The 26,841-nt window shown below is 43.3% G+C and overlaps 1 protein-coding gene across 3 annotated transcripts in view; it reads left to right on the top strand.

Annotated features, from left to right (window-relative positions):
- Positions 1-26,841, top strand: part of HBEGF (heparin binding EGF like growth factor) — a 142,093-nt gene that overhangs the window by 6,225 nt on the left and 109,027 nt on the right. For 2 of the 3 annotated variants that reach the window (XM_056516539.1, XM_056516540.1), the window contains exon 2: positions 15,131-18,858. The exons of the other annotated variant lie outside the window; for it this stretch is intronic. In XM_056516539.1, coding sequence (XP_056372514.1) covers positions 17,252-18,364 — 1,113 coding nt within the window. In that variant the 5' untranslated portion in view covers positions 15,131-17,251 and the 3' untranslated portion in view covers positions 18,365-18,858. Of the gene's footprint in view, positions 1-15,130; positions 18,859-26,841 lie in introns of those variants that run through there. 3 annotated transcript variants of the gene reach the window in all.

Here is a 26,841-nt window from a genome sequence, read left to right as displayed (position 1 = left end):
ACGGTCCGCGTCATCGCCCCTCTGGTTCAGTGGATCCACCTCCTGTCACCTGACTGGTATGTTACAACATATTAGAACTGAGGGCAATCTATCTTTGTCTCTACCATTGGGAGATCCTTCTTCGGGACTGTCCTGTTCGTGTCCAGCCGAACAACTCCACTGCTGTGGCGTATATCAATTGCCAGGGCGGCACTCGCCGCTCGATGGCGATGGCCGAGGTGTCCAAGATTCTTCTCTGGGCAGAACTAAGAGTGCCGGCCATCTCAGCAATACACATTCTGGGAGTAAACAATTGGGAAGCGGACTTTCTCAGCCGATCCTCCGCTGACCCAGGCAAGTGGTCTCTTCATCCGGAGGTGTTTGCAGAGATCTGCAACCTCTGGGGCTTTCAAGATGTGGATGCCCTGGTGATTCATTGGTTGGACTTTTCCCTACCTCCTCTTTTCCCTCCTCTTCCCCTCCCTCCCAGGATCCTACAGAAACTCTAAGCAGAGGGCCTTCCCGCCATTTCTGTGGCTCCGGACTGGCCCAGGAGGGCGTGGTCCGACTTCTGGACGACGTTCCGCTGCACCTTCCTCTACTCCCGGACCTTCTCTCTCAAGGTCCCCTTTGCCACCTCAATTTACTGTCGCTGCATTTGACGGCGTGGTGATTGAGACGGTTTTGAGGGTTCGAGGTTTCTCTCCCCAGGTTATTCGCACTATGCTCAGGGCGCGCAAGCCCTCCTCTGCAAAAATTTACTACCGTACTTGGCGGTCTTATTTTCGTTGGTGTGAATCTCACTCCTTTTCTCCTGTTACGTTCTCTCTCCCTCAACTCCTTTCTTTATTGCAGTCAGGGCTGGAACAACAGTAAGCTCTCAGTTCCATTAAGGGTCAGGTTTCGGCCCTTTCCATTCTTTTTCAGCGTCCTCTAGCATCCGCTCCCCATATCCGGAGTGGCCCACGCGGTCCCTCCTTACAGGTCCCCTACACCACCTTGGGACTTGAACTTATTTCTTTGTGCTCTTCAGGGTACTCCCTTCGAACCCCTTAGGGACATTCCTCTTCGCCTCCTTTCCTGGAAGGTGGCGTTCCTGGTAACTCCTTTTTTGTTCTTACGGAAGGTCGCCGTAAGGGACAACCTGCTTCTAAGGCCACCATTTCTCGGTGTATCCGATCTGCTATTTCAGGGTTTCGGCTTGGTCGTCTTTGTACACCTTCACAAAGTTCTACCAGGTTCAAACTTTTGTATCTGCTGATGCTAGTCTGGGACGCAAAGTGTTGCAGGCTTCTGTGGTCCAGCCTTCCGCCTTACTGTTTTTACTTTGCCCACCCTTTACTTTGGTACGTCCCATGGTCTGTGTCCCCCAATGGAGCCGATAGAGAAAAGGAGATTTTTGGACTCACCGTAAAATCTCTTTCTCGAAGGATCCATTGGGGGACACAGAACCCGCCCTTATTTTCTCTGGCGTTCCTGGTTCAGTTACCTGTCTGAGGATATGTTCAGTTAATTTTTATTCTGTGGTTTCCTCGGAGGCTTAATGGTTTTTTTCTGACCTGTCTGTCCTCTCCTACTGCTCTGGGACTAAAACTACCCTCATATGGGTAGGTGGAAAAGTAACAGAGCTATGGCTCTTAAAAGGAGAGGAGGAAAAAACCCTGAATTTGCTAAATGTGATATTTCCCTCCTGAAAATTATATTTATATATATATATATATATATATATATATATATATATTTATTTTTTATTTTTATTCTTTTTATTTTTTTGCTTCGCTTCACCGTACACTTTATGGTAAAATAAAAGATGTCTTTGCAAAATAAAATGCCTCATGTGTCCTCATAGGGCAAAAAACAAGCCCTCATTTGTGTCTGTAGATGAAAAAATAAGATTTTTGTCTGTTATAAGAAGACAAGGAAAAAATTAAAAAGCAAAAATGAAAATTGGCCCATTTTGGCCTTAATGACACAGCCAATTAAAATTTTTTCTTTTCCTCCCCATCTTTTAAAAGCTTGTTTTATGCGGGGCCAATTTGTTTTTTTTTTCACATTGACACCTTTCATTGTAAACTAAAGAGCTAATTTAAACTAACATGTTATCTTTTTTCTGTGGGTTATTGTAATTAACTCTTTAACCTCTTGGGGACGCAGAGCATAGTATACGCCCTGCATCCCCGATCCCTAAGGACTCAGGGCGTACCTGTACGTCCTGAGTATTTCCGGTCCCCACCTCTTGCCGGGCGGGGACCAGACCGGGATATCTGCTGAAATCATTCAACAGGCATCCTGTGACAACAGGGGGGGGGGTCTCAGGACGGCGATTTGTGGCAATTCCGGGTCAATCTGGTCCCCGGTGACCCGGAAAAAAGGATGATAGGTGCCGCCTGAGACAGCGCCTATCACCCTTTAGCAGCAGGAGGGAGGTGGCACTGGTGCCACATCACAGTCGTCCTGATTCGTCGGCCGTTACCGGCCAACGAATCAGGTCTCCTGCTCTGGGGTTGTCCGGTAATGGCACCCGCTCCACCCCTATTCAGGAGGGCAAGAGCAGGTGCTGGGAGTCGTTACCTGGCGTGGGGCCTCCGATCCCAGGCATCAGCGGTGGGATTGGGGCCCCAGGAGCCGAGACAGCCGCGACGGCAGGAGGATCCTCGGAGTGCAGCAGCAGGAAGTAGGGCTGGCCTGCTGCTGTTGCTTAGCAACAACCCCCGGCATGCACAAAAGGGCATGCTGGGAGTTGTTGTTAAGCAACATCAGAAGGCACAACTCCCAGGATGCCCTTTGGCTGTCCGTGCATGCTGGAGGTTGTAGTTATGCAACAGCTGGAGGCACATTTTTTCCAGCTGTTGCATAACTACAACCCCCAGCATGCACGGGCAGCCAAATGGCATGCTGGGAGTTGTAGTTTGCAACAGCTGGAGGGTTGCGATGCAGCAAATCTTATGCTACAGCTCAAACTCCCAACGGGAAACTTGCTGTGAACCCGCCCGTGTGAATGTACCCTAAAAACACTACACTACACAAAATAAAATAAAAAGTAAAACACTACATGTACACATGCCCATACACATTTATCCCCCCCCCCCCATAAAAGTGAGAAACATATGGTACGGCACTGTTTCTAAAACGGAGCCTCCAGCTGTTGTAAAATAACAACTCCTAGGGTTGCCGGACAGCCATTGACTGTCCAGGCATGCTGGGAGTTTTGCAACAGCTAGAGGCACCCTGTTTGGGAAACACTGCCATAGGGTAATTTTGGTATTGGAGGCAAGTGTAATTCTTGGGCGTACGCAAATCCCTAATTTAGGCCTCAAATTCGCATGGCGGTCTCTCACTTTTAAGCCCTGTCGTATTTCAAGTACACAGTTTAGGGCCACAAATGGGGTATTTCCGTACTCGGGAGAAATTGCCTAACAAATCTTGGGGGGCTTTTTCTCCTTTTACCCCTTATGAAAAGGTAAAGTTGGGGTCTACTCCAGCATGTTAGTGTAAAAATTGTTTACACTAACATGCTGGTGTTGCCACAAGCTTTTCATTTTCACAAGAGGTAAAAGGGGGGGAAAAGGCCCCCAAAATTTGTAACTCAAACGAAATACTCATTATGTGGGCTTAAAATGCTCTGTGGGCACACTACAAGGCTCAGGAGTGAGAGCGCAGTATGTACAGTTGAGGCTTAAATTGGTGGTTTGCACAGGGGTGGCTGATTTTACAGCGGTTCTGATAAAAAACACAAAAAAATAAATGCGCACATGTGACCCCATAATGGAAACTACACCACTCACAGAATGGAACAAGGGGTATAATGAGCCTTAACACCCCAGAGGTGTTTGACGAATTTTCATTAAAGTTGGATGGGAAAAAAATGTTTCACTAAAATGCTGGTGTTACCTTTTAATTTTTCCTTTTCACAAGGGAAAATAGGAAAAAGCCCCCCAAAATGCATAACCCCATTTCTTCTGAGTAAGAACATACCCCATATGTGGATGTCAAGTGCTCTGCGGGCGCACTACAATGCTCAGAAGAGAAGGAGCTCCATTGGGCTTTTGGAGAGAAAATTTGGCCAGAATTGAAGGCCACGTGTGTTTACAAAGGCCCTATGGTGCCAGGACAATGGACCACCCCCAAAATGTGTAAAAAGAAAAATATTTTTCATTTGCACAGCCCACTGTTCCAAAGATCTGTCAAACACCAGTAAATGCTCACTGCACCCCTTATTAAATTATGTGATGGGTGTAGTTTCCAAAATGGGGTCACATGTGGGGGGGACCACTGTTCTGGCACCACGGGGGGCTTTGTAAACGCACATGGCCCCCAAATTCCATTCCAAACAAATTCTCTCTCCAAAAGATCAATGTGACTCCTCCTCTTCCGAGCATTGTAGTTCGCCCGCAGAGCACTTGATATCCACACATGGGGTATTTCCACACTCAGAAGAAATTGTTACAAATTTTGGGGGGCATTTTCGCCTATTACCGCTTGTAAAAATGTAAAATTTGGGGGAAAAACAGCATTTTAGTGAAATAAAAAAATATATATATAATTTACACATCTGACTTTAACGAAAAGTCGTCAAACACCTGTGGGGTCTTAAGGCTCACTATACCCCTTATTACGTTCCTTGAGGAATGTAGTTTCCAAAACAGTGTGCCATGTGGTGTGTTTTTTTGTTTTTGTTTTTTTCACTCCAATTTCCTTATAAGCAGAAAGTGGAGGAACATCAAACAATATCTTGGTGGAGGAACATTTCAAATCCTACTTTTATGTCAACGTGGCTCAAGGGTGTCTGCAGTGAATCCCATACATATCCAGGGTTCACTGCTTACACCGGGTGAGACCTTACCATTTTTATAATATAATAATAATTTTTTCCTTTCGCTTCCTATTCCTTTTCCCTTCCCTATCCCTTTTCCCCTCTCCTCCTTTCCCTTCTAAGTGTTTTTGCCCAGATAACAGCGCTCCCTAATTTTTTATTATTTTACTATCTTCATTTATGGGACCCCTTAGTATCATACTGCTTGTGGTCCAATGAATGTCCTCAAAGCCCTGCAACAGCTTTAGGTGCCATGATCAGCATTGATTTCTGCATCAAAAGGGTTAGTGATGGACATCAGTGTAATCGCTGATAGCAGCCGGTGCCCGCCATGTTTGAAGTGAGCGCAGCTCCTTTGCTTGCTTCATTTGCAATACATAAATATACGTCATGGTGCTCTAAATACCAAAGCACCATGACTTACATTTATATCCCATGTTCTCTAGGGGTTAAAAATCTTTGTATGAATATTTGTATATTCATGATCTAGGCCTGGGGAATCTACTGACAGTAAGCTAGGGGATGCATAAAGTATCCCTACTGACACTAAAACGAAGTAATCACTGAAAAATAGCGCACACCACTATGAAATATATGCATATGTACAGAAAATTTATTAGGATACATATGTAAATAGCATATCAAACGACATGTACTCAGGGACATTTAAAAACAGTTAAAACCGCTCAAACAGAGCATAGCACAACCCTGGAGAAGGGCCATGAACCCCCTCCCACAGGTAAGTGACCCTGTCCAAAATAAGCAAACTGTAATGGAATTACCACAGAATATAGAAAATAACAATGTCTCACAATCACCTAACTTTCACCACAATAGTCGAATATAAAAAAATAGAAGGAATGCTAAATGATACTTAGCCAAGAGACAAGGATGGACATCCAGTAAGCAAGGACGAGGTCACGCCAGAGCCCACGCATTCCGTCGCAATGCGACTTCTTCAGGGGTGTTGTGCTAAAGTTGTCCCCACATTCAGTATGTATATACATACTAATTTAAGTAATACCAGGCAAGTGAGCTCCCTCCACGCCTCCTGGTCTCAAACAGCGTGCATCATACAATTTGGTGTCGTGTCAAAAGGTCCCGATCACGTGTCACCTGTATAAAGATATCGCGAGATGACTCCATAAGCAGCGCATGCGTGCCGTAATAGTAAAGTTTGCAGTGGTAACAGATGAAAGAAGTTGGCGCATGCACGTATTTGCCGTGTGGGACTGAAGTCCCGCTCACGTGATGCATACTCGGTTCATCTCGCGAGAGGTTCACCATCAAGGACGCAAAAGTGCATCCTCCTGTTACCAATGGGAGGGCATCTGGACTCCCAGAAGAAGGACATTTGGTTCGAAACGGTCGTAGGGGTGGATGTCTCCTGGACACGCTGCTTACTTATTTTTGTTTTTGGTATGACTGTAGCTTGTATTACATGCACTTATGCACCTCATGTGAATATCTTCATTATTTACCATTTCTGTCTGTATTATTGGTATAGCTTTATTGCTTTCTTCATGCTTTTCACTTCTTTTTATTACCTTGTGCTATTTGTATGTATACATTGCTCCAGTGACTAGCATAATAGCATATGGCACTAGCCACTTTGCATATACCTTTTAATATTTAAGGTATTTTCAGCACAAGCTTGCACTTTACCCAGTGATGTCCTATTTATCAGTCGCCATTCCTCTTTTGTTATATGTGAATTTTTAATAATAAAGTGAATTTTGATTATATGGTCTGCTACAGCTTTTTTCTGTTAGCTTGCTGGGCTAGCAGTATATACCAGGCCCATTACGTATACCCTGGGAGTACATAGGGGCAAATTTACAGTAGTCCCCCTCCCTACAGCTAGGGTGTTTTTGTCTGTGTTTTGTTTATTCCCTATATAGGGGATAGACAGTTAAAGCTGTCAAACAATACCCCCAATATTAGGAAATTTAACCATAACCCCTTCCATAGTTACCACCTATAATGGCAAATAATATTAAATAGTCATCTGTTAGCGTGGTATTTGAGTGAGCTCAACCTGCCAGGCCAACTCAACCCACAAAAAGATATACTTAACATAATTTATTAATTTGTTCATAAATAAATAACAAATAGTATAATATAGTGCATTTTCTGTTCCAACTTCTTTGTGCTCCTAATAGCTGATAAAGTGGTGGTTCAACATCCTCCATGTGGGAAGGTGACATCCTTCAATAGCATTCCTCAATATCCGGTGAGCATTCAGGTCCATAATGAGTTTTATGGTTCAAAAAGACCCTTGAAAAAGTCCTCAATGATAAAATCCAACCTGAGCCCAGGTCCTCCAATGAGGATTCTGTGTGGCATTATCAAGTCTACTCTTGTTAAGCTCCCTTTGCCTGTTCCGATTTTGTGATGCACTCTTCTTGGTCCGTCTTGAACTTGTCCGTCATGACATCTATCGTGGCCAAGAACTTCCTACTGGTATTTCCTATGATAGCTATGGTATCTCCTATGAGGGCTCTGGCGTGACCCCGTCCTTGCTTACTGGATGTCAATCTTTGTCTCTTGCCTAAGTATCATTTAGTATAGCTTCTATTTTTGTATATTTATTTGACTATTGTGGTGCAAGTTAGGTGATTGTGAGACATTGTTATTTTCTATATTCTGTGGTAATTCCATTACAGTTTGCTTATTTTGGACAGGGTCACTTACCTGTGGGACAGGGTCACTTACCCTGAGTACATGTTTTTTGATATGCTATTTACATATGTGTCCTAATAAAGTTTCTGTACTTATGCATATATTTCATAGTGGTGTGTGCTTTTTTTCAGTGATTACTTTGTTTTAGTTCTTTTTTTTTTTTTTTCCACTGTAGCAGCAATATATATATATATATATATATATATATATATATATGTAGTTGAGCCCCCCCCCCCCCCTTATCAATCTGTTGCATAAAGTATCCCTGGCTTATTGTCCCTGCTGTAGGTGCCATGGAAACTATGCAAAGCATGTGGAAACCTGCTTCCCCTGGCAAACTGTGTAACCTACTCAGAGAGCTTCACTCTCTCTGGGGAAACTCGCATTAGCTAGCTTTTCACTGTGGCTCAACCAGGAACTGACCAGGAGATCCAGGCACGGTAGGGGTTTTCCTCAAAGTTCTCCTGGTGCCACAATTGCACGACAGTTAATGGGAATAACATCACCCTCTGCAGCTCCCAAACTTTAACCACTTAAGGACCAAGGACGTACCGGTATGTCCTGAGTCCTTTCCCTTTCTATAATGCGGGGCCACGACAGGGCCTCTAACAACGGCCGGGACCCGTGGCTAATATCGCGCGGCAATGATCGCGGTGCCGCGTACTATTAAACCTTTAGACGCGGCGTTCAAAGTTGAACGCCACATCAAAAGTTAAAGCAAATCACTGCTGGTTAGCTCAGGGGGCTGTTCGGGATGTCCGCGGCAAAATCGCGGCATCCCGAACAGCTCTGGGACACGAGGAGGGTCTCCTACCTTGCCTCCTGGTGTCCGATCGCCGAATGACTGCTCAGTGCCTGAGATCCGGGCATGAGCAGTCAAGCGGCAGAATCATTGATCAATGGTTTCCTATAAGAAACCATTGATCAATGTAAAAGCTCAGTGTGTGCAGTGATATAGCCCCCTGTGCGAGCTATAACATTGCAAAAAAAAAAAAGTGAATAAAGATCATTTAACCCCTCCCCTAATAAAAGTTTGAATCACCCCCCTTTTCCCATTTAAAAAAAACCAGTGTAAATAAAAATAAACATGGTATCGCAGGGTGCGGAAATGTCCGAATTATAAAGATATATCGTTTAATTAAACCGCACAATCAATGGCGTACGCGCAAAAAATTCCAGAGTCCAAAATAGTGTATTTTTGGTCACTTTTTACGTCATGAAAAAATGAATAAAAAGTGATCAACAAGTCCGATCAATACAAAAAGGGTACCGCTAAAATCTTCAGATCACGGCGCAAAAAAATTAGCCCTCATACTGCCCCATATGCGGAAAAATAAAAAAAGTTATAGGGGTCAGAAAATGACAATTTTAACCCCTTAAGGACTCCGTTTTTGCACTTTTGTTTTTTCCTCCTTACCTTTTAAAAATCATAACCCTTTCAATTTTCCACCTAAAAATCCATATTATGGCTTATTTTTTTCGTCGCCAATTCTACTTTGCAGTGACATTAGTCATTTTACCCAAAAATGCACGGCGAAACGGAAAAAAAAATCATTGTGCTACAAAATCGAAGAAAAAATGCCATTTTGTAACTTTTGGGGGCTTCCGTTTCTACGCAGTGCATATTTCGGTAAAAATTACACCTTATCATTATTCTGTAGGTCCATACGGTTAAAATTATACCCTACTTATATATATAGGTTTGATTTTGTCGCACTTCTGGAAAAAATCATAACTACATGCAGGAAAATTTATACGTTTAAAAATGTCATATTCTGACCCATATAACTTTTTTATTTTCCACGTACAGGGCGGTATGAGGACTAATTTTTTGCGCCGTGATCTGAAGTTTTTATCGGTATGATTTTTGTTTTGATCAGACTTTTTGATCACTTTTTATTCATTTTTTAATGGTATAAAAAGTGACCAAAAATGCACTTTTTTTACTTTGGAAGTTTTTTTGCGCGTACGCCATTGACCGTACAGTTTAATTAATGATATATTTTTATAGTTCTGACATTTACGCACGCAGCGATACCACATATGTTTGTTTTTATTTTTTTTTACACTTTTATTTTTTTTATGGGAAAAGGGGGGTGATTCAAACTTTTATTAAGGAAGGGGTTAAATGACCTTTATTAACACTTTAAAAAATTTTTTTTTTTAGTGTTATAGGTCCCATAGGGACCTATAACACTGCACACACTGATCTTTTACACAGATCACAGGCGTGTATTAACACGCCTGTGATCAGTGTTATCGGCGCTTGACTGCTCCTGCCTGGATCTCAGGCACGGAGCAGTCATTCGCCGATCGGACACCGAGGAGGCAGGTAAGGGCCCTCCCGGTGTCCTGTCAGATGTTCGGGACGCCGCGATTTCACCGCGGCGGTCCCGAACAGCCCGACTGAGCAGCCGGGTCACTTTCGCTTTAGAAGCGTCGGTCAGCTTTGACCGCCACTTCTAAAGGGTTAATACCGCACATCGCCGCGATCGGCGATGTGTGGTATTAGCCGCGGGTCCCGGCCGTTGATGAGCGCCGGGACCAACGCGATATGATGCGGGATCGCGGCGCGATCCCGCTTCATATCGCGGGAGCCGGCGCAGGACGTAAATATACGTCCTGCGTCGTTAAGGGGTTAAACGTATACATTTTCCTGCATGTAGTTATGATTTTTTTTCAGAAGTACAATAAAATCAAACCTATATAAGTAGGGTATCATTTTAATCGTACAGAATAAAGAGATTGTGTCATTTTTACCGAAAAATGTATGGTGTAGAAACAGAAGCCCCCAAAAGTGACAAAATGGCGTTTTTTTTTTTTTTTCAATTTTGTCTCACAATGAGTTTTTTTTTCCGTTTCGCCATAGATTTTTGTGTAAAATGACTGATGTCAATTTTTTAAAGTTATGATTTTTTAAAGGTAAGGAGGAAAAAATTAAAGTGCAAAAAACGGAAAAACCCCTGGTCCTTAACCTGTTGGGGACGAAGGGCGTATGCATACGCCCCTGGGAATTTCGGTCCCCGCTGCGTGCCGGGCGGGGACTGGACCGGGGTGACTGCTGATATTGATCAGCAGGCACCCCGCGCAAATGCCCAGGGGGGTCGTCGATTGGCACAAATCTCAAGTGAGTTCACACATGCGATTTGCGGCTATTCCAAGTCATACGAGTCTATGATGACCCGGAAAATAGGGGGTATCACGGTTGTCCAAGACACCTACGATCCCCATGAAGGGATAGGAGTGAGGTGGCAGGGGTGCCACCCCTCCTATCCCTGCTATTGGGTGTCTAGAAGCGATGTCCAATAGCATATCGGGGGCGGGAGGGTTAACTTTCGTTTTCCCCGTTCTGCCCACCCACAATGGGCGGGGCAGAACGGGGAAACCTAAGGGGACCGGCGACGAAGTCCACTTACCCTGCGGGTGAGGCTGCGGGCGACGATCGGTGTCGGAGATCACTGGGCGGCATGTCGTGCGGCTGGGTCCCTGGATCCGAGTTGCCTAGCAACATCTAGAGGGCTACAGTTCTAGACCACTATGCAGTGGTCTCTACACTGTTGCCCTCCAGATGTTGCAAAACTACAACTCCCAGCATGCCCATACAAGCTGTCATGCTGGGATTTGTAGTTTTGCTACAAATGGAGGGCTACAGTTTGGATATCACTGTGCAGTGAACTGTGGCCCTCTAGATCTTGCAAAACTACAACTCCCAGCATGCCCACATAGCAGTTTCCTGTCTGGGCATGCTGGGATTTGTAGTTTTGCAACATCTGGAGGTCCACAGTTTGGAGATTACTGTGCAGTGGTCTCTAAACTGTAGCCCTCCAGATGTTGCAAAACTGCAAGTCCCAGCATGCCCAAACAGCTGTCTCAGCATGCTGGAAGTTGTAGTTGCTTACCTCCAGCTGTTGCATAACTACATCTCCCAGCATGCACTTCGGCGATCAGTACATGCTGGGAGTTGTATTTTTGCATTAGCTGGAGGGACACTGGTTGGAAAATACTGAGTTAGGTAACAAAACCTAACTGAAGGTTTTCCAACCAGTGTGCCTCCAGCTGTTGCAAAAGTACAACTCCCAGCATGCACGGTCTGTCAGTGCATGCTGGGAGTTGTAGTTTTGAAACAGCTGGAACTTGTAGCGGTAAGCGCACTGTAAACTTCCGCCAGTGCAACTGTACCCTAAAAACACTACACTACACTAACACATAATTAAGGGTAAAACACTACATATACACCCCTTACACTGTCCCCCCCCCCCCACCAATAAAAATGAAAAACGTATTGTACAGCAATGTTTGCAAAACAACAACTCCCAGCATTTCCGGACAGCCACTGACTGTCCAGGCATGCTGGGAGCTTAGCAACAGCTGGAGACACCCTGTTTGGGAATCACTGGTGTAGAATACACCTATGTCCACCCCTATGCAATCCCTAATTTAGTTCTCAAATGCGCATGGCACTCTCTCACTTCGGAGTCCTGTCGGATTTCAAGGAAACAGTTTAGGGCCACATATGGGGTATTTCCGTACTCGGGAGAAAATGCACTACAAATTTTGGGGGTCTTTTTCTCCTTTTACCTCTTATGAAAAGGAAAAGTTGGGGTTTACACCAGCCTGTTAGTGTAAAAACATTTTTTTTTACACTAACATGCTGGTGTTCACAAGAGGTAAAAGGAAAAAAAGACCCCCAAAATTTGTAACACAATTTCTCCTGAATACGGAAATACTCCATATGTGGGCGTAAAATGCTCTGCAGGCGCATAACAAGGTTCAGGAGTGAGAGCACCATGTACATTTGGGGCCTAAATTGGTGATTTGCACAGGGGTGGCTGATTTTACAGCGGTTCTGACATAAACAAAAAACAAAAAAAATAAATACCCACATGTGACCCCATTTTGGAAACTACACCCCTCCACGGAATGTAACAAGGGGTATAGTGAACTTTAACACCGCACAGGTGTTTGATGAATTTTCATTAAAGTTGAATGGGAAAATTAAAAAAAATTTCACTAAAATGCTGGTGTTACCCTAAATTTTTCATTTTCACAAGGGGAAAATAGTAAAAAAGCCCCACAAAATTTGTAACCCCATTTCTTCTGAGTATATAAATACCCCATATGTGGATGTAAAGTACTCTGAGGGCGCACTACAATGCTCAGAAGAGAAGGAGCGCCATTGGGCTTTTGGAGAGAAAATTTGTCCGGAATTGAAGGCCACGTGTGTTTACAAAGCCTCCATAGTGCCAGAACAATGGACCCCCCTTCCTCACATATGACCCCATTTTGGAAACTACACCCCTCATGGAATGTAATAAGGGGTACAGTGAGCATTTATGCCCCACAGGTGTCTGACATATTTTTGGAACAGTGGTCCGTGAAAATGAAAAATTTAATTTTTCGTTTGCACAGCCCACTGTTCCAAAGATCTGTCAAACGCCAGTAGGGTGTAAATGCTCACTGTACCACTTATTACATTCCGGGAGGTGTGTAGTTTCCAAAATGGGGTCACATGTGTGGGGGGGGGGTCCACTATTCTGGCACCACGGGGGCTTTGTAAATGCACATGAACCCTGACTTCCATTCCAAACTAATTCTCTCTCTAAAAGCTCAATGGCGCTCCTTCTCTTCTGAGCATTGTAGTGTGCTCGCAGTGCACTTGACATCCACACGTGGGGTATTTCCATACTCAGGAGAAAATGCCCCCAAAATTTGTAACCCCATTTCTTCTATTACCCTAAAAAAAAGTAAAATTTGAGGGAAAACCAGCATTTTAGTAAAAAAAAAATGTTTTTTTTCATTTACACATCCAACTTTAACAAAAAGTCGTCAAACACTTGTGGGGTGTTAAGGCTTATTGTACTCCTTGTTACGTTCCTTGAGGGGTGTAGTCTAAAATAGTATGCCATGTTTTTTGTTTTTTTTTGTGTCCTGGCACCATAGGGGCTTCCTAAATGTGACATGCCCCCCAAAAACCATTTCAGAAAAACTCACTCTCCAAAATCCCATTGTTGCTCCTTTCCTTCTGAGCCCTCTACTGCACCCGCCTAACACTTGACCATACACATATGAGGTATTTCCTTACTCGAGAGAAATTGGGTTACACATTTTGAGAGTTTTTTTTCTCCTTTTACCCCTTGTAAAAATTCAAAAACTGGGTCTACAAGAACATGGCAGTGTAAAAAAATGAAGATTTTGAATTTTCTCCTTCACCTTGCTGCTATTCCTGTGAAACACCTAAATGGTTAACACACTTACTGTCATTTTGAATACTTTGAGGGGTGCAGTTTTTATAATGGGGTCATTTATGGGGTATTTCTAATATGAAGACCCTTCAAATCCACTTCAAACCTGAACTGGTCCCTGGAAAATTCCGATTTTGGAAATTTTGTGAAAAATTGGAAAATTGCTGCTGAATTTTGAAGCCTTCTGATGTCTTCCAAAAGTAAAAAAAAACATGGCAACTTTATGATGAAAACATAAAGTAGACATATTGTATATGTGAATCAATATATCATTTATTTGGAATGTCTATTTTCCTTATAAGCAGAGAGCTTCAAAGTTATAAAAAATGTGAAATTCTCCAATTTTTCATCAAATTTTAGAATTTTTCACCAAGAAATGATGCAAGTATCGACGAAAATTTACCACTACCATACAGTAGAATATGTCATGAAAAAACAATCTCTGAATCAAATATATAAGTAAAAGCATCCCAGAGTTATTAATGCTTAAAGTGACAGTGCTCAGATTTGCAAAACAATGCTCCCATCCTTAGGGTCATAATGGGCTCCGTCCCCAAGGGGTTAAGGGGTTAAAAATAGAAAACTGTTGACCACCAATAGTTTCCTGTTATACCACATCATATAGGGCAGGGGTGCTTAACTATTTTTAGTAGGGGTCCACTTATCCAGATCTGCCATTTGATAAAGGGCTCACCTGAATGCTAATTGTGCAGGCAGGGGTAAGATGCCTCCTCTAGCCAGTTCCCTGAAAAGGCTGGGGGTCTGGTTGATTGGCAGCCAAGGTCCAGAGATAAACCCTGGTCTGCCAGTTGAGTACCGCTGATATAGGGTCTGGACTTAGATACCAGCTCCTTTTCTTGCCTTGTAAGTGCACTGGAGGACCCTGCAAAGTATCAAATCGTGATCCTGGTCATCAAATCTGGATTCTAATTATCTCTTACACCTTTTATATTATTTATGGTCTGTGTGCATATTCCACAAATATATGTGCACTGTCTGCTAATTGCCACTGTAGGGCACCAGAGCTCTATGTATTCTTTGATTGGTCATTGCTACTTTATAACTGGGAGTCCTAAATGAACGTTTAGATTCCCTATTGTAGCATCTCTGTCTATATAGACAGAGGTGTGGTTGATTGCTCTTGTTCTAGTTTTTCTGTAAGCCCTCCAGACTTATCTCTATAGTGCACTCCATTCCAGGTTTTATTTGTAACTGTTTTTACTGTGATGATGTCATTTAACACGTGACCATGTATTTTTCTATTTAAACCTGCTTTTTTGCAATGTTAGCATGCCATGACTAAGGGTCCTGTCTGACCCGAAACGCGTTGGTTTTATGTGCTGACCATTTGTCCTAATAAAGTATCCTGTTTTGCATCCTACCTCGCTGGACATTTCCTGCTTTTTGCTCCAAGTCTTAGGCCGGTGGCACTGCCGGCCAGTCCGTGCGGGGTGTGAGAGACGCAGCAGAGGTGAGCCGTCCCATCATTCTCTATCCCTGTTGTTCCACGTGTGAAGACGCGCACCCTCGGCGATACAGGACATAACGCTATGGACACTAATATGGAAACAGCAGCACAGTTTACAGGTACGGATGGGGTGCAAGAAGGAAGCTTAACACAACCACTGCTCGATATGAATCGCAAAGAAAAAGCCAGGTTGGTGTTTCATAATGTTTCCACTGCCAATACCCCAGTACCTGCACCGGAATTAACTGCACTTATGAGACGTCTGGAGAACGCTCAGATCAAAGAGCTTCACACCTGGTGGGACTTACCAGTGAAATGATTCCCAGAGGACTATCTTACCAGTGAAATGATTCCCAGAGGACTGCGTCTCAAAAAACGACCGGTTAAAGTTTACTCCCCTCGGTTTGAGGAAAAATGGGATAAAGCGTTGTCAGAATGTTCCAACAAGCTAATATCCTACATTATCGAAGAGGAAGAAATGGAGCTATCCTCTTTGAATAAGGAAATTAAAGAAATTGAAATGGAACTAAAAACCTTTGAACAGCAATCGGATTATGCGGTTCTCAAAACTAAAATTATGCAACATATCAACGCCATGGAAAATACCATAATGGAAAATAAAAAAGGTAAATTCCAGAGAGATTCTATGGATTATAAAAGTGATATGGTGTATACATGGGCGACACGAAACCGCACACCCTCTGGAGCTACTCTTAAAACAGATAAAAAATCCTATAATAAGAGCTACAATAAGAAACGCAGACCGGTTAACAGGAGAGTGTCCTTTTCGGAGGGTGAGAACATGGCCCAAGAACATTGACAGGGCTCACTGCAATCAGAGTATCCAGCTGTGTCAAGAGTTAACTCAGACAACCCACGGTACCCAAATGACGGAGGAGACGAACAGGGAGAAAGCACAGAAGAAAAATGCTACAATCTGAGATCATAACTTCTGACCAAGTAAGTTCATCAGTTGTAAATCTTTCCAGCTACATCATCTCTCCTGCTCAAACATCTCTACTTAGCCGTGGCCTCGGGTTTGTGCCCACCTGTGACTTAAACCTTTTTTCTACTATCTTGGATATCAACAAGTGGGCTCGTGATTTAACAGTCAAGAGACATTTTTCTCTTTGTGAGATCTCAGAATGGGACATTGCTAATGGGGATATTTCGTGTAACACTGGGGATTTAAAATGTACGGATTTTCTAGATCAATATAATTCATTACTGTTGCATTCATTGAGTGTGGATTCTGGTAATTGTGTTAGTTGCATTCCCTCCTTCCGAACATCTAATAGCAGGTTTTATCCACTTACATCTCGCACACCAGCTTTAGATAGATATCAGGAACTTGTAGAGAGGGATTTGGTTCAATTACACTCCTCACTTAAACTACAACATTCTCACAGTAACCTGAGCTCAGCAGAACAAACCGCCCTAAAAGAAATCATGAACAACAAGGATTTAATAGTTAAAAATGCTGATAAAGGGGGTGCGGTGGTTCTGCTGAACTCAGGACTATATTTGAAATTAAACATGGATCTCCTCAGTGACATGTCCACGTACAGAAGACTATCAGGTAATCCCACGAAGCCATGTCAGATTGCTCAGAAAAAATTATTAGAGGAAGGTCTGACTATGGGGGTGATTAACACACATGTAAAGGAATATCTGTACGTGGGGACCCCAGTCACGCCAGTCTTCCATTCCCTCCCCAAGCTACACAAGGTTTTTTTTCCCTCCGCCCCTCCGCCCTATTGTGGCTGGCATAGGGTCGCTTGGGGAGAGACTGGCTTGACTCATATTTACAACCCCTAACACGAGTCACCCCCACATTCTTAAGAGATATCAAACACATTCTAGAAGTAGTTGACCAAGTTGCATGGTCTGAACAATATTCATGGGCTACCTGTGATGTTACCGCGTTATATCCCTCCATCCCAAGACAACAGGGTCTATTGGCGTTATCCCATCATCTTTATACACATAGCAGTTACTCCTCTGATCTGAAGGAGTTTATTATTTTGGTCACAGATTTTCTATTATCCAATAATTTTTTTATTTTTAATGGAGAATATTTCCTTCAGGGGAGCTCCGATGGGGGCGAAATTTTCACCCTCGTTCGCCAATATCTATATGACATATTGGGAGGAACATTACATCTTTAACATAAGTAATCCGTTTTTTTCATCCATTAAGTATTTGGGACGCTATATAGATGACCTTGTCTTGGTGTGGAGGGATAGTGAAACCAGATTTCAAGAATTTATGCTATACATAAATGATAACGATCTAAATCTGCGGTTTACATCACAATTTTCTGCAACTTCTATCCCATTCTTGGACATCATGCTTTGCGCTCCTCAGGATCAGTCAGAGAATAAAATGATTGTTAAACCGTATAGAAAGGAGTCTGCAGGCAATACCATCCTGCAGGCAACTTCATGCCATCCCCGACACGTAACCCGCAACATACCCTATGGGGAATGGGTACGTTTAAGAAGAAATTGCCTGCAGGATGAAGTTTTTGAACAAGAGTCTGTTCTGCTTCATAACAGACTTAGAGCTAGAGGCTATGACGATACCACCCTCAAAAATGCATATGAAAAAGCTAAAGAATTGAACCGGGTGGATCTTATAGCCTCTGGTTCTAAGAAAAGCAGTAAAAGGAATGCACAAACTAAAAACAAACTGCCTGTGTGTGTCACTAGTTACAGTAAACAATTTCGAACTATCAGTAATATTTTACAAAAATACCTACCCATCCTAGAAAATGACAATGCTTTATTTAATTATGATAAGTCTAGGATTAGGGTGGTATCTAGGAGGGGCCCCTTCTTAGGTTCCAAGTTGTCTCCCAGTCTTTTTCTTACTTCAGACAAGGGTCCGAGTACCTCTACCTGGCTTACATATCCAGGTACGTGGAAATGTGGCAACACTCAGTGTATCACATGCTCACACATAGCGGTTTCTGACTCCTTCATTTCTTTTTCTACTGGACAACAATTTTCAAACAAAACATATGCTAACTGTAACACTACTTCTGTAGTATATTTAGCGTCATGCTGTAGCTGCCAATGCCAGTATGTGGGCTGTATGTCTAATGCCCTCAAGGTCAGAATACGGCGGTATATAGCTGATGCTAAAAATAATCAATTCAATATATCACCTTTTATCTAAACATTTCAGAGATAAGCATGATGGGGATGTGTCTTCATTGAAAGTAAATGTGATTGAAAAGGTTAAGATCAATGTCAGAGGATGAGATCTTAGGAGGAGACTGCTAAATAGGGAGTCTTATTGGATTTTCATGCTGAATACTAGAGAACCGTCTGGGATGAATCTCAGACATGATCTGATTCTTACATACTGAACGTTTAGATTCCCTATAGTAGCATCTCTGTCTGAATAGACGCAGGTGTGGTTGATTGCTCTTGTTCTAGTTTTTCTGTAAGCCCTCCAGACTTATCTCTATAGTGCACTCCATTCCAGGTTTTATTTGTAACTGTTTTTACTGTGATGATGTCATTTAACACGTGACCATGTATTTTTCTATTTAAACCTGCTTTTTTGTAATGTTAGTATGCCATGACTAAGGGTCCTGTCTGACCCGAAACGCGTTGGTTTTATGTGCTGACCATTTGTCCTAATAAAGTATCCTGTTTTGCATCCTACCTTGCTGGACATTTCCTGCTTTTTGCTCCAAGTCTTAGGCCGGTGGCACTGCCGGCCAGTCCATGCGGGGTGTGAGAGACGCAGTGGAGGTGAGCCGTCCCATCTACTCTATCCCTAAATGCACATTATTGGTTTCCACCTAACTACAACTTATTAGTGCCCATGTCATTACTGTTGAGTGCTTATGTGTCTACCTGAAGTATGACAACCTATCCCCGTGATTCAATCGCTATCAATGTTAAAGGGGTTATATTTGGATAATAGAGCTGATTTTTTTTATTTATTTTTATTCAAAACCAGCACTACACCTGTCCTCAAGTTGTAGTACTGCAGCTCAGTTTCATCGCAGCTTCATTCCATTAAAGGGGTGCTCCGGTGGAAAACATATATAAACAGATTTGAAAATTACTTCTATTCGTAAAATCTTTACCCTTCCAGTACTCTTTAGCAGCTGTATGCTACAGCGGAAATTCTTTTCTTTTTGAATTTCTTTTTTATCTTGTCCACAGTGCTCTCTGCTGACACCTGATGCCCATATCAGGAACTGTCCAGAGCAACATAGGTTTGCAATGGGGATTTTCTCTTGCTCTGGACAATTCCTGATACGGGCATCAGGTGTCAGCAGAGAGCACTATGGACAAAAAAGAAATAAATAAAACATATAAAAAATTTCCTCTGTAGCATACAGCTGCTTAAAATTACTGGAAGGGTAAAGATTTATTAATAGAAGTCATTTACAAATCTATTTATCTCTCTGGAACCAGTTGATTTAACAAAAAATGTTTTCCACTTGAGTACCCCTTTAAAGTAAATGAAGCGAACATAGCTCTATGCAGCTGTTACAGGTGGGTGTCTGCAGGAGAAATTGTGGGGTACCTGCGGGGGACCCCCGCGATCATACATCTTATCCCCTATCCTTTGGATAGGGAATAAGATGTCTTAGGGCCATAGTACCCCTTTAACCTCTTAAGGACCCAGGACGTACCGGGACGTCCCCGCACCCTGGGCTTTAAGGACCCAGGACGTCCTGGCGTTTTCCGGTCCCTGCCGCTCGCTGGGCAGAGATCGGAAGCGGATGCCTGCTGAAATGCTTCAGCAGGCATCCAGGGCAAACGCCAAGGGGGGCCATGTAGGCCCCCCCATGTCGGCGATCGCCGCAAATCGCGAGGGAAATCGCCCTTGTGATCTGCGGCGATACCGGGCTGATCAGGTCTCTGGGACCCGACCGCCCGATAATTTTGCATGATCCCAGTTGTCACAGACAGCCAGGACCATGCTAAAGTATAGGAGCGAGGTGGCAAGCCTGCCACCTCCTCCTATCCCGTGCAATCCGTCGGTTAGCTAACCGACCAATCGCAGGGTGGGGGGCGGTTACTTCCTCCAGCCCTGCCCGGCCCCTTGAAGTCTGGAGAGGACGGGAGGAAGACCGGAGGACGCGACGGGGGACGGGGAAGTGCTGGGGATCGGCCCCGGTACTTACCTCGTCCCTGAAGACCCGGATCCCGGCAATGAAGACGGCGGCGACAGGTGAGTTCCTTTTCAGCCGCGGTCGGGCCCTTTACAGCAATGCACGTCGCCGTAAAGCGACTTGCATTGCTGTATTGGGACCCTGTATACTACAATTCCCAGCATGCATGCCCAGACAGCCCTTGGCATCTGGGCATGCTGGGAGTTGCAGTTTTGCAACTTCTGGAGGTCCACAGTTTTGGGACCACTTTGCCCTTCCAGATGTTGCAAAACTACACATCCTCAGCATGCCCTTACTGTCCAGGCATGCTGGGAGTTGTAGTGCTGTAACATCTGGCCCTTCAGATGTTGCAGAACTACAACTCCCAGCATGCCTGGACAGTTTTGGCATACTGGGAGTTGTATTTTTGCAACATCTGGAAGGGCACAGATTGGAAACCACTGTATAAGTGGTCTTCAAACTGTAGTCCTCCAGATGTTGCAAAACTACAACTCCAAGCATGCTGGGAGTTGTAGTTCGGCAACATCTGGCTCTAAAGATGTTGCCGAACTACTACTTCCAGCATGCCTGAGAATGTTTGGGAGTTGTGGTTTTGCAACAACTGGAGGCACACTGGTTGGGAAACATTGTCTGTTTCCTAACTCAGTGTTTCCCAACCCGTGTGCCTCCAGCTGTTGCAAAACTATAACTACCAGCATGCACTGATAGACTGTGCATGCTGGGAGTTGTAGTTTTGCAACAGCTGGAGGTTTCCCCCCCCCCCCCTGTGAATGTACAGGGTACATTCACATGGGCAGGGGGCTTACAGTGAGTATCAGGCAGCAAGTTTGCAATGCAGCAAATTTTGCGCGGCAGCGGGAAACTCGCTGTAATCCCCCGCCCGTGTGACTGTACCCTAAAAACACTACACTACCACAAAATAAAATAAAAAGTTAAAAACACTACATATACACATACCCCTACACAGCCCCCCTCCCCAATAAAAATGAAAAATGTCTGGTACGCCACTCTTTCCAAAATGGATCCTCCAGCTGTTGCAAAACAACAACTCCCAGTATTGCCAGACAGCCGTTGACTGTCCAGGCATGCTGGGAGTTTTGCAACAGCTGGAGGCACCCTGTTTGGGAATCACTGGCGTAGAATACCCCTATGTCCACCCCTATGCAAATCCCTAATTCAGGCCTCAAATGCGCATGGCGCTCTCACTTCGGAGCCCTGTTGTATTTCAAGGCAACAGTTTAGGGCCATGTGGTATCGCCGTACTCGGGAGAAATTGCCTAACAAATTTTGGGGGGCTTTTTCTCCTTTCACCCCTTATGAAAAGGTGAAGTTGGGGTCTACACCAGCATGTTAGTGTAAAAAAATAGTGTAAAAAATTTAACATGCTGGTGTTGCCCTATACTTTTCATTTTGACAACAGGTAAAAGGGGAAAAAGCCCCCCAAAATTTGAAATGCAATTTCTCCCGACTACGGAGATACCCCATATGTGGGCGCAAAGTGCTCTGGCGGTGCACAAGGCCCAGAAGGGAGAGTGCACCATATACATTTGAGGTGATTTGCACAGGGGTGGCTGATTGTTACAGCGGTTTTGACAAAAGGAAAAAAAACCACATGTGACCCCATTTCGGAAACTACACCCCTCACGGAATGTAATGAGGGGTGCAGTGAGAATTTACACCCCACTGGTGTCTGACAGATCTTTGGAACAGTGGGCTGCGCAAATTAAAAATGTTGTACAGCCAACTGTTCCAAAGATCTGACAGACACCACTGGGGGGTAAATACTCACTTTATTCCTTGTTACGTTCCTCAAGGGGTCTAGTTTCCAAAATGGTATGCCATGTGTTTTTTTTTTGCTTTCCTGGCACCATAGGGGCTTCCTAAATGCGACATGCCCCCGAGCAAAATTTGCTCTCAAAAAGCCAAATATGACTCCTTCTCTTCTGAGCATTGTAGTTCGCCCGTAGTGCGCTTCAGGTCAACTTATGGGGTACCTCCATACTCAGAAGAGATGGGGTTACAAATTTTGGCGGGAAGTTTCTGCTATTAACCCTTGCAAAAATGTGAAATTTGGGGGGGGAAACACATTTTAGTGAAATTTTTCTTTTACGTATGCAAAAGTCGTGAAACCCCTGTGGGGTATTAAGGCTCACTTTATTTCTTGTTACGTTCCTCAAGGAGTCTAGTTTCCAAAATGGTATGCCATGTGTTTTTTTTTTTTGCTTTCCTGGCACCATAGGGGCTTCCTAAAAGCGACATGCCCCCGAGCAGAATTTGCTCTCAAAAAGCCAAATATGACTACTTCTCTTCTGAGCATTGTTGTTTGCCCGTAGTACACTTCAGGTCAACTTATGGGGTACCTTCATACTCAGAAGAGATGGAGTTACAAATTTTGGGGCGTATTTTCTGCTATTAACCCTTGCAAAAATGTGAAATTTGGGGGGAAACACATTTTAGTGAAATTTTATTTTTATTTTTTTACATATGCAGAAGTCGTGAAACACCTATGGGGTATTAAGGCTCACTTTATGTCTTGTTACGTACCTCAAGGGGTCTAGTTTCCAAAATGGTTTGCCATGTGTTTTTTTTTTTTTTGCTGTTCTGGCACCATAGGGGCTTCCTAAATGCAACATGCCCCCCAAAAACCATTTCAGAAAAACGTTCTCTCCAAAATCCCCTTGTCGCTCCTTCGCTTCTGAGCCCTCTACTGCGCCCACCGAACACTTTACATAGACATATGAGGTATGTGCTTACTCGAGAGAAATTGGGCTACAAATATAAGTATACATTTTCTCCTTTTACCCCTTGTAAAAATTCAAAAATTGGGTCTACAAAAACATGCGAGTGTAAAAAATGGAGATTGTGAATTTTCTCCTTCACTTTGCTGCTATTCCTGTGAAACACCTAAAGGGTTAAAATGCTGACTGAATGTCATTTTGAATACTTTGGGGGGTGCAGTTTTTATAATGGGGTCATTTGTGGGGTATTTCTAATATGAAGACCCTTCAAATCCACTTCAAATCTGAACTGGTCCCTGAAAAATTGTGAGTTTGGAAATTTTGTGAAAAATTGGAAAATTGCTGCTGAACTTTGAAGCCCTCTGATGTCTTCCAAAAGTAAAAACACTTAAATGTTATGATGCAAACATAAAGTGGACATATTGTGTATGTGAATTAAAAAAAAAAAATATTTGGAGAGAGCTTCACAGTTAGAAAAATGCAAAATGTAGAAAATTTTCATACAATTTTGGGATTTTTCACCAAGAAAGGATGCAAGATACCACAAAATTTTACCACTATGTTAAAGTAGAATGTGTCACGAAAAAACAGTCTCGAAATCAGAATGATAACTAAAAGTATTCCAGAGTTATTAATGTTTAAAGTGACAGTGGTCAGATGTGCAAAAAATGGCCGGGTCCTAAGGTGTAAAATGGCTGGGTCCTTAAGAGATTAATTAAAGAAAAGTGCATGATCCAGCAGAAGAGTGACAAGTAAAAATATGTCCTGTATTGTAAACTTTTAGGCTAGGTTCACATGATGAATTTAGTTTAGAAATTCTGCTTCATAATTTCGGTGCAGCAGAGTCCCATTGCTGGAAATGGGATTCCACTGCACAATGGAATTAAGAAAATTAAGAATGACCTGCGGGTCTAGTCTGGCCTTAGGGAGTTGTCCCAGCTCCTTACTTCCAGCTCCAGGAGAAACATAATGCAGCCAAAACTGGCAAGTTATGCAATTTGTGTAACTCCTATTGACTTTAATGGGAGTTGTACAAATGTCATAGCCCCACAAGCCACATTGTTTACATAACTCCGGTAGTTATGTAAACAGTAGCCTAGTGGGGCTAAGCCATTTGCAAACAGTTCGGAGGAGCTGGTAAAGCCAGAAGTAAGGGAACAACCCCTTTAAAGAAGAACACGGTTTATAAAAACGTATCTCCTATTTTAAGGATAGGGAAGAAGTATCAGATCTCAGGATGTCCAACTGCTGGTATCTCTGCAATCTCCCACACTGTGCCCCTGCTCTCTGCATTAAGAGTACGAAGCTGCGGCTAACACGCCCCCTCCATGCAGCTCTATGGCAGAGCCGGAGATTGCCAAGTGCTGCACTCCGGCTCTCCCATAGAGCTGCATGAAAGGCAATGCCCCATAGGTCAACATGCCTTATTCCGGAGGAAAGCTGAGGTGCCGTTCGGGGGGATGCCAGCGGTTGAGGAGCAAACCTCTCCTGCTCTGGACAGTTCCTGACATGGACAGAGGTGGCAGCAGAGAGCACTGTGGTCAGACTGGAAAAAACTACACAACTCCCTCTGGAGGGATTAAGATTTTAAATAGAATTAATTTACATATCTGTGTAACTTTCTGGAACCATTTGATTTCAAAAGATTTTTCCACCGGAGTACCCCTTTAAGAACCTAGGCCCTTTTTTTAAATCTGACTTGTCTCACTTTATGTTGTGATAACGTCAGGATGCTTTACCTTATCCAAGTGATTCTGAGGTGTTTCACAGAAAATAAAGCAAACTGAAAGTAGAATTCAATTGAATATTTCTTCCCCTTAGTTCTGATGTTTTTAAAATATCTCATATGTCCTAGATTTCTACATGACTCACACATGTAGGCCTCAGACATGATAAAGCTTATAGTGGTATTTGGGTCTTCCTTTTATTCAGGATATTTTGTAGGCATCATATTATGCTCTGTTACATGTGTGCAGAGGCCTTGGGGTCCCAAAATATTTTTGCAAGACATATTGATGATGGTTTTTGTACCATTTTGGAGTACATGTGAATTTCTATAAAAAAATTTTATAAGGTGGTACAAATAGAAAAAAATGTTCTGCAATTGTTCTGTATTTATTTTCTTACTTCTACTTTTATTTATTGTTTATCACATTTATATCACAAAAATTATTCTTTTGTTAAACATTCAGACCCCGACCAATCAAAACTTTTGACAGGTCTCTGAGACATGTCAAAAGTTTTTCCAAGCGACAGTGCTTTAAGGATTTGGCCAGTTTTTTATACATTTTTTTTATCTGCATTACCAAATCTGTCCCATATGAATAGGGCCAACAACCGCTATATGCTTAAAGTTCGGACTGGGATCATATTTTAAATCTTAAAAGGCTTACGCATGACAAGATGTTGGCACTAAATATACTCCTGCATGGAATGGTCTTAGGACAGTTTGGATCCAGACTGGATGGGATTAATCCTGTTCTGGAGAGAACAGGAAAGTCTTTACCAAAGTATTAATTTTGGTAACTGATGTGATCTTTACTTTAAAAGGCAATGTACCACTACATTTTCCAAATTAAAGCCAGATGCTGATATATTTTTCTCATCTATTTTTATTTTCAGATTGCAGAAGTTTATTTAGTTTAAATCTGTTCATGATTATAGGGGCAGCCATCTTGTCTGAGCTGCTTTCAACTGCATTTAGAGGTATGCTTTACCACAGCCACATAAATCATAGGAACATGTAGTCACTCTGGCGCCCACACATTTTCAAGGCATGCTCTTACCTGTGTTGAAACCATTGTGCAAGATGGGGAAGAGTTGATGGTGTTCATCACTTGTTATCAATGGTAGATCCCGTGTGTATATATAGGTATCAACTTTCATTGTAATGCTGCTTGTCAGTCTGTTATTATGGGTTTGTTCCCATCTCAGATATTTAGGGCATATCTACAGGATATGTAACAAATGTTTGGTAGTTGTGGGTCCCAGAGCTAGGACCTAACTCTATTTGTAGAGTAGGGTCCCCTATCTCCATCTGGTCAGGTTGTGGCAGCTGGAAGTGGCCCGGATTGAAAAAACTGTAAAAAAAACAAAACAAAAAAAAAAAATATTGAAAAATAAGGGGTACTCCACCCCTTGATATCTTTTCTCCTATCCAAAGGATAGAGGATAAAATGTTTAATCGCGGGGCTCTGGCTGCTGGATCCCCCCCCCCCCCCCCCCCCGATCTCCGTGCAGTGATCCTGCGTAATGAACATTATGTTCAGAACGATGGGTTTTGGCAGCTGTGAGAGAGGGGTTTGATGCATAGTTCTTGTCATTGCAGTCTTAAAGGAGTACTCCAGAATAGAAAAATTGTACTCCATACTGCCAGCAGTAAAAAAATTAGAGGTACATACATTCCTTCGCTCCCCCGGTGCCTCCGGTAACCCGGTTCGGTCTCCGTTGCGATCCTCTTCCTGGTTGCCGGTGGTCGGCGATTCATACTGCGCTCAGCCAATCACCGGCTGCAGCGAAGTCCCGACTCGGCCGGCGATAGGCTGAGCGGCAGTGTGAAGTTTTCCTCCCCGTCACCTGCTGCCGGGCCGAAAATTTACAATTGCTATGGAGATTAGAGCTGAAGTCATCAATCCCATCCATCTTCCAAACCATCCCTTAAGTCATTTGTTGAATGGGTCACTTATTCCTGGCCAGCTCATTTGATAATACAGTCATTCCTTCAAATGTTCTGGTCACGATTCTTCCTGGGGCTGTATTGTTGGGAATAAAGGTAC

The sequence above is a fragment of the Hyla sarda genome, chromosome 4 (genome assembly GCF_029499605.1).
Source record: "Hyla sarda isolate aHylSar1 chromosome 4, aHylSar1.hap1, whole genome shotgun sequence".
Taxonomy (NCBI): Eukaryota; Metazoa; Chordata; class Amphibia; order Anura; family Hylidae; genus Hyla; species Hyla sarda.
This window is presented reverse-complemented; position numbering and strand designations above follow the sequence as displayed.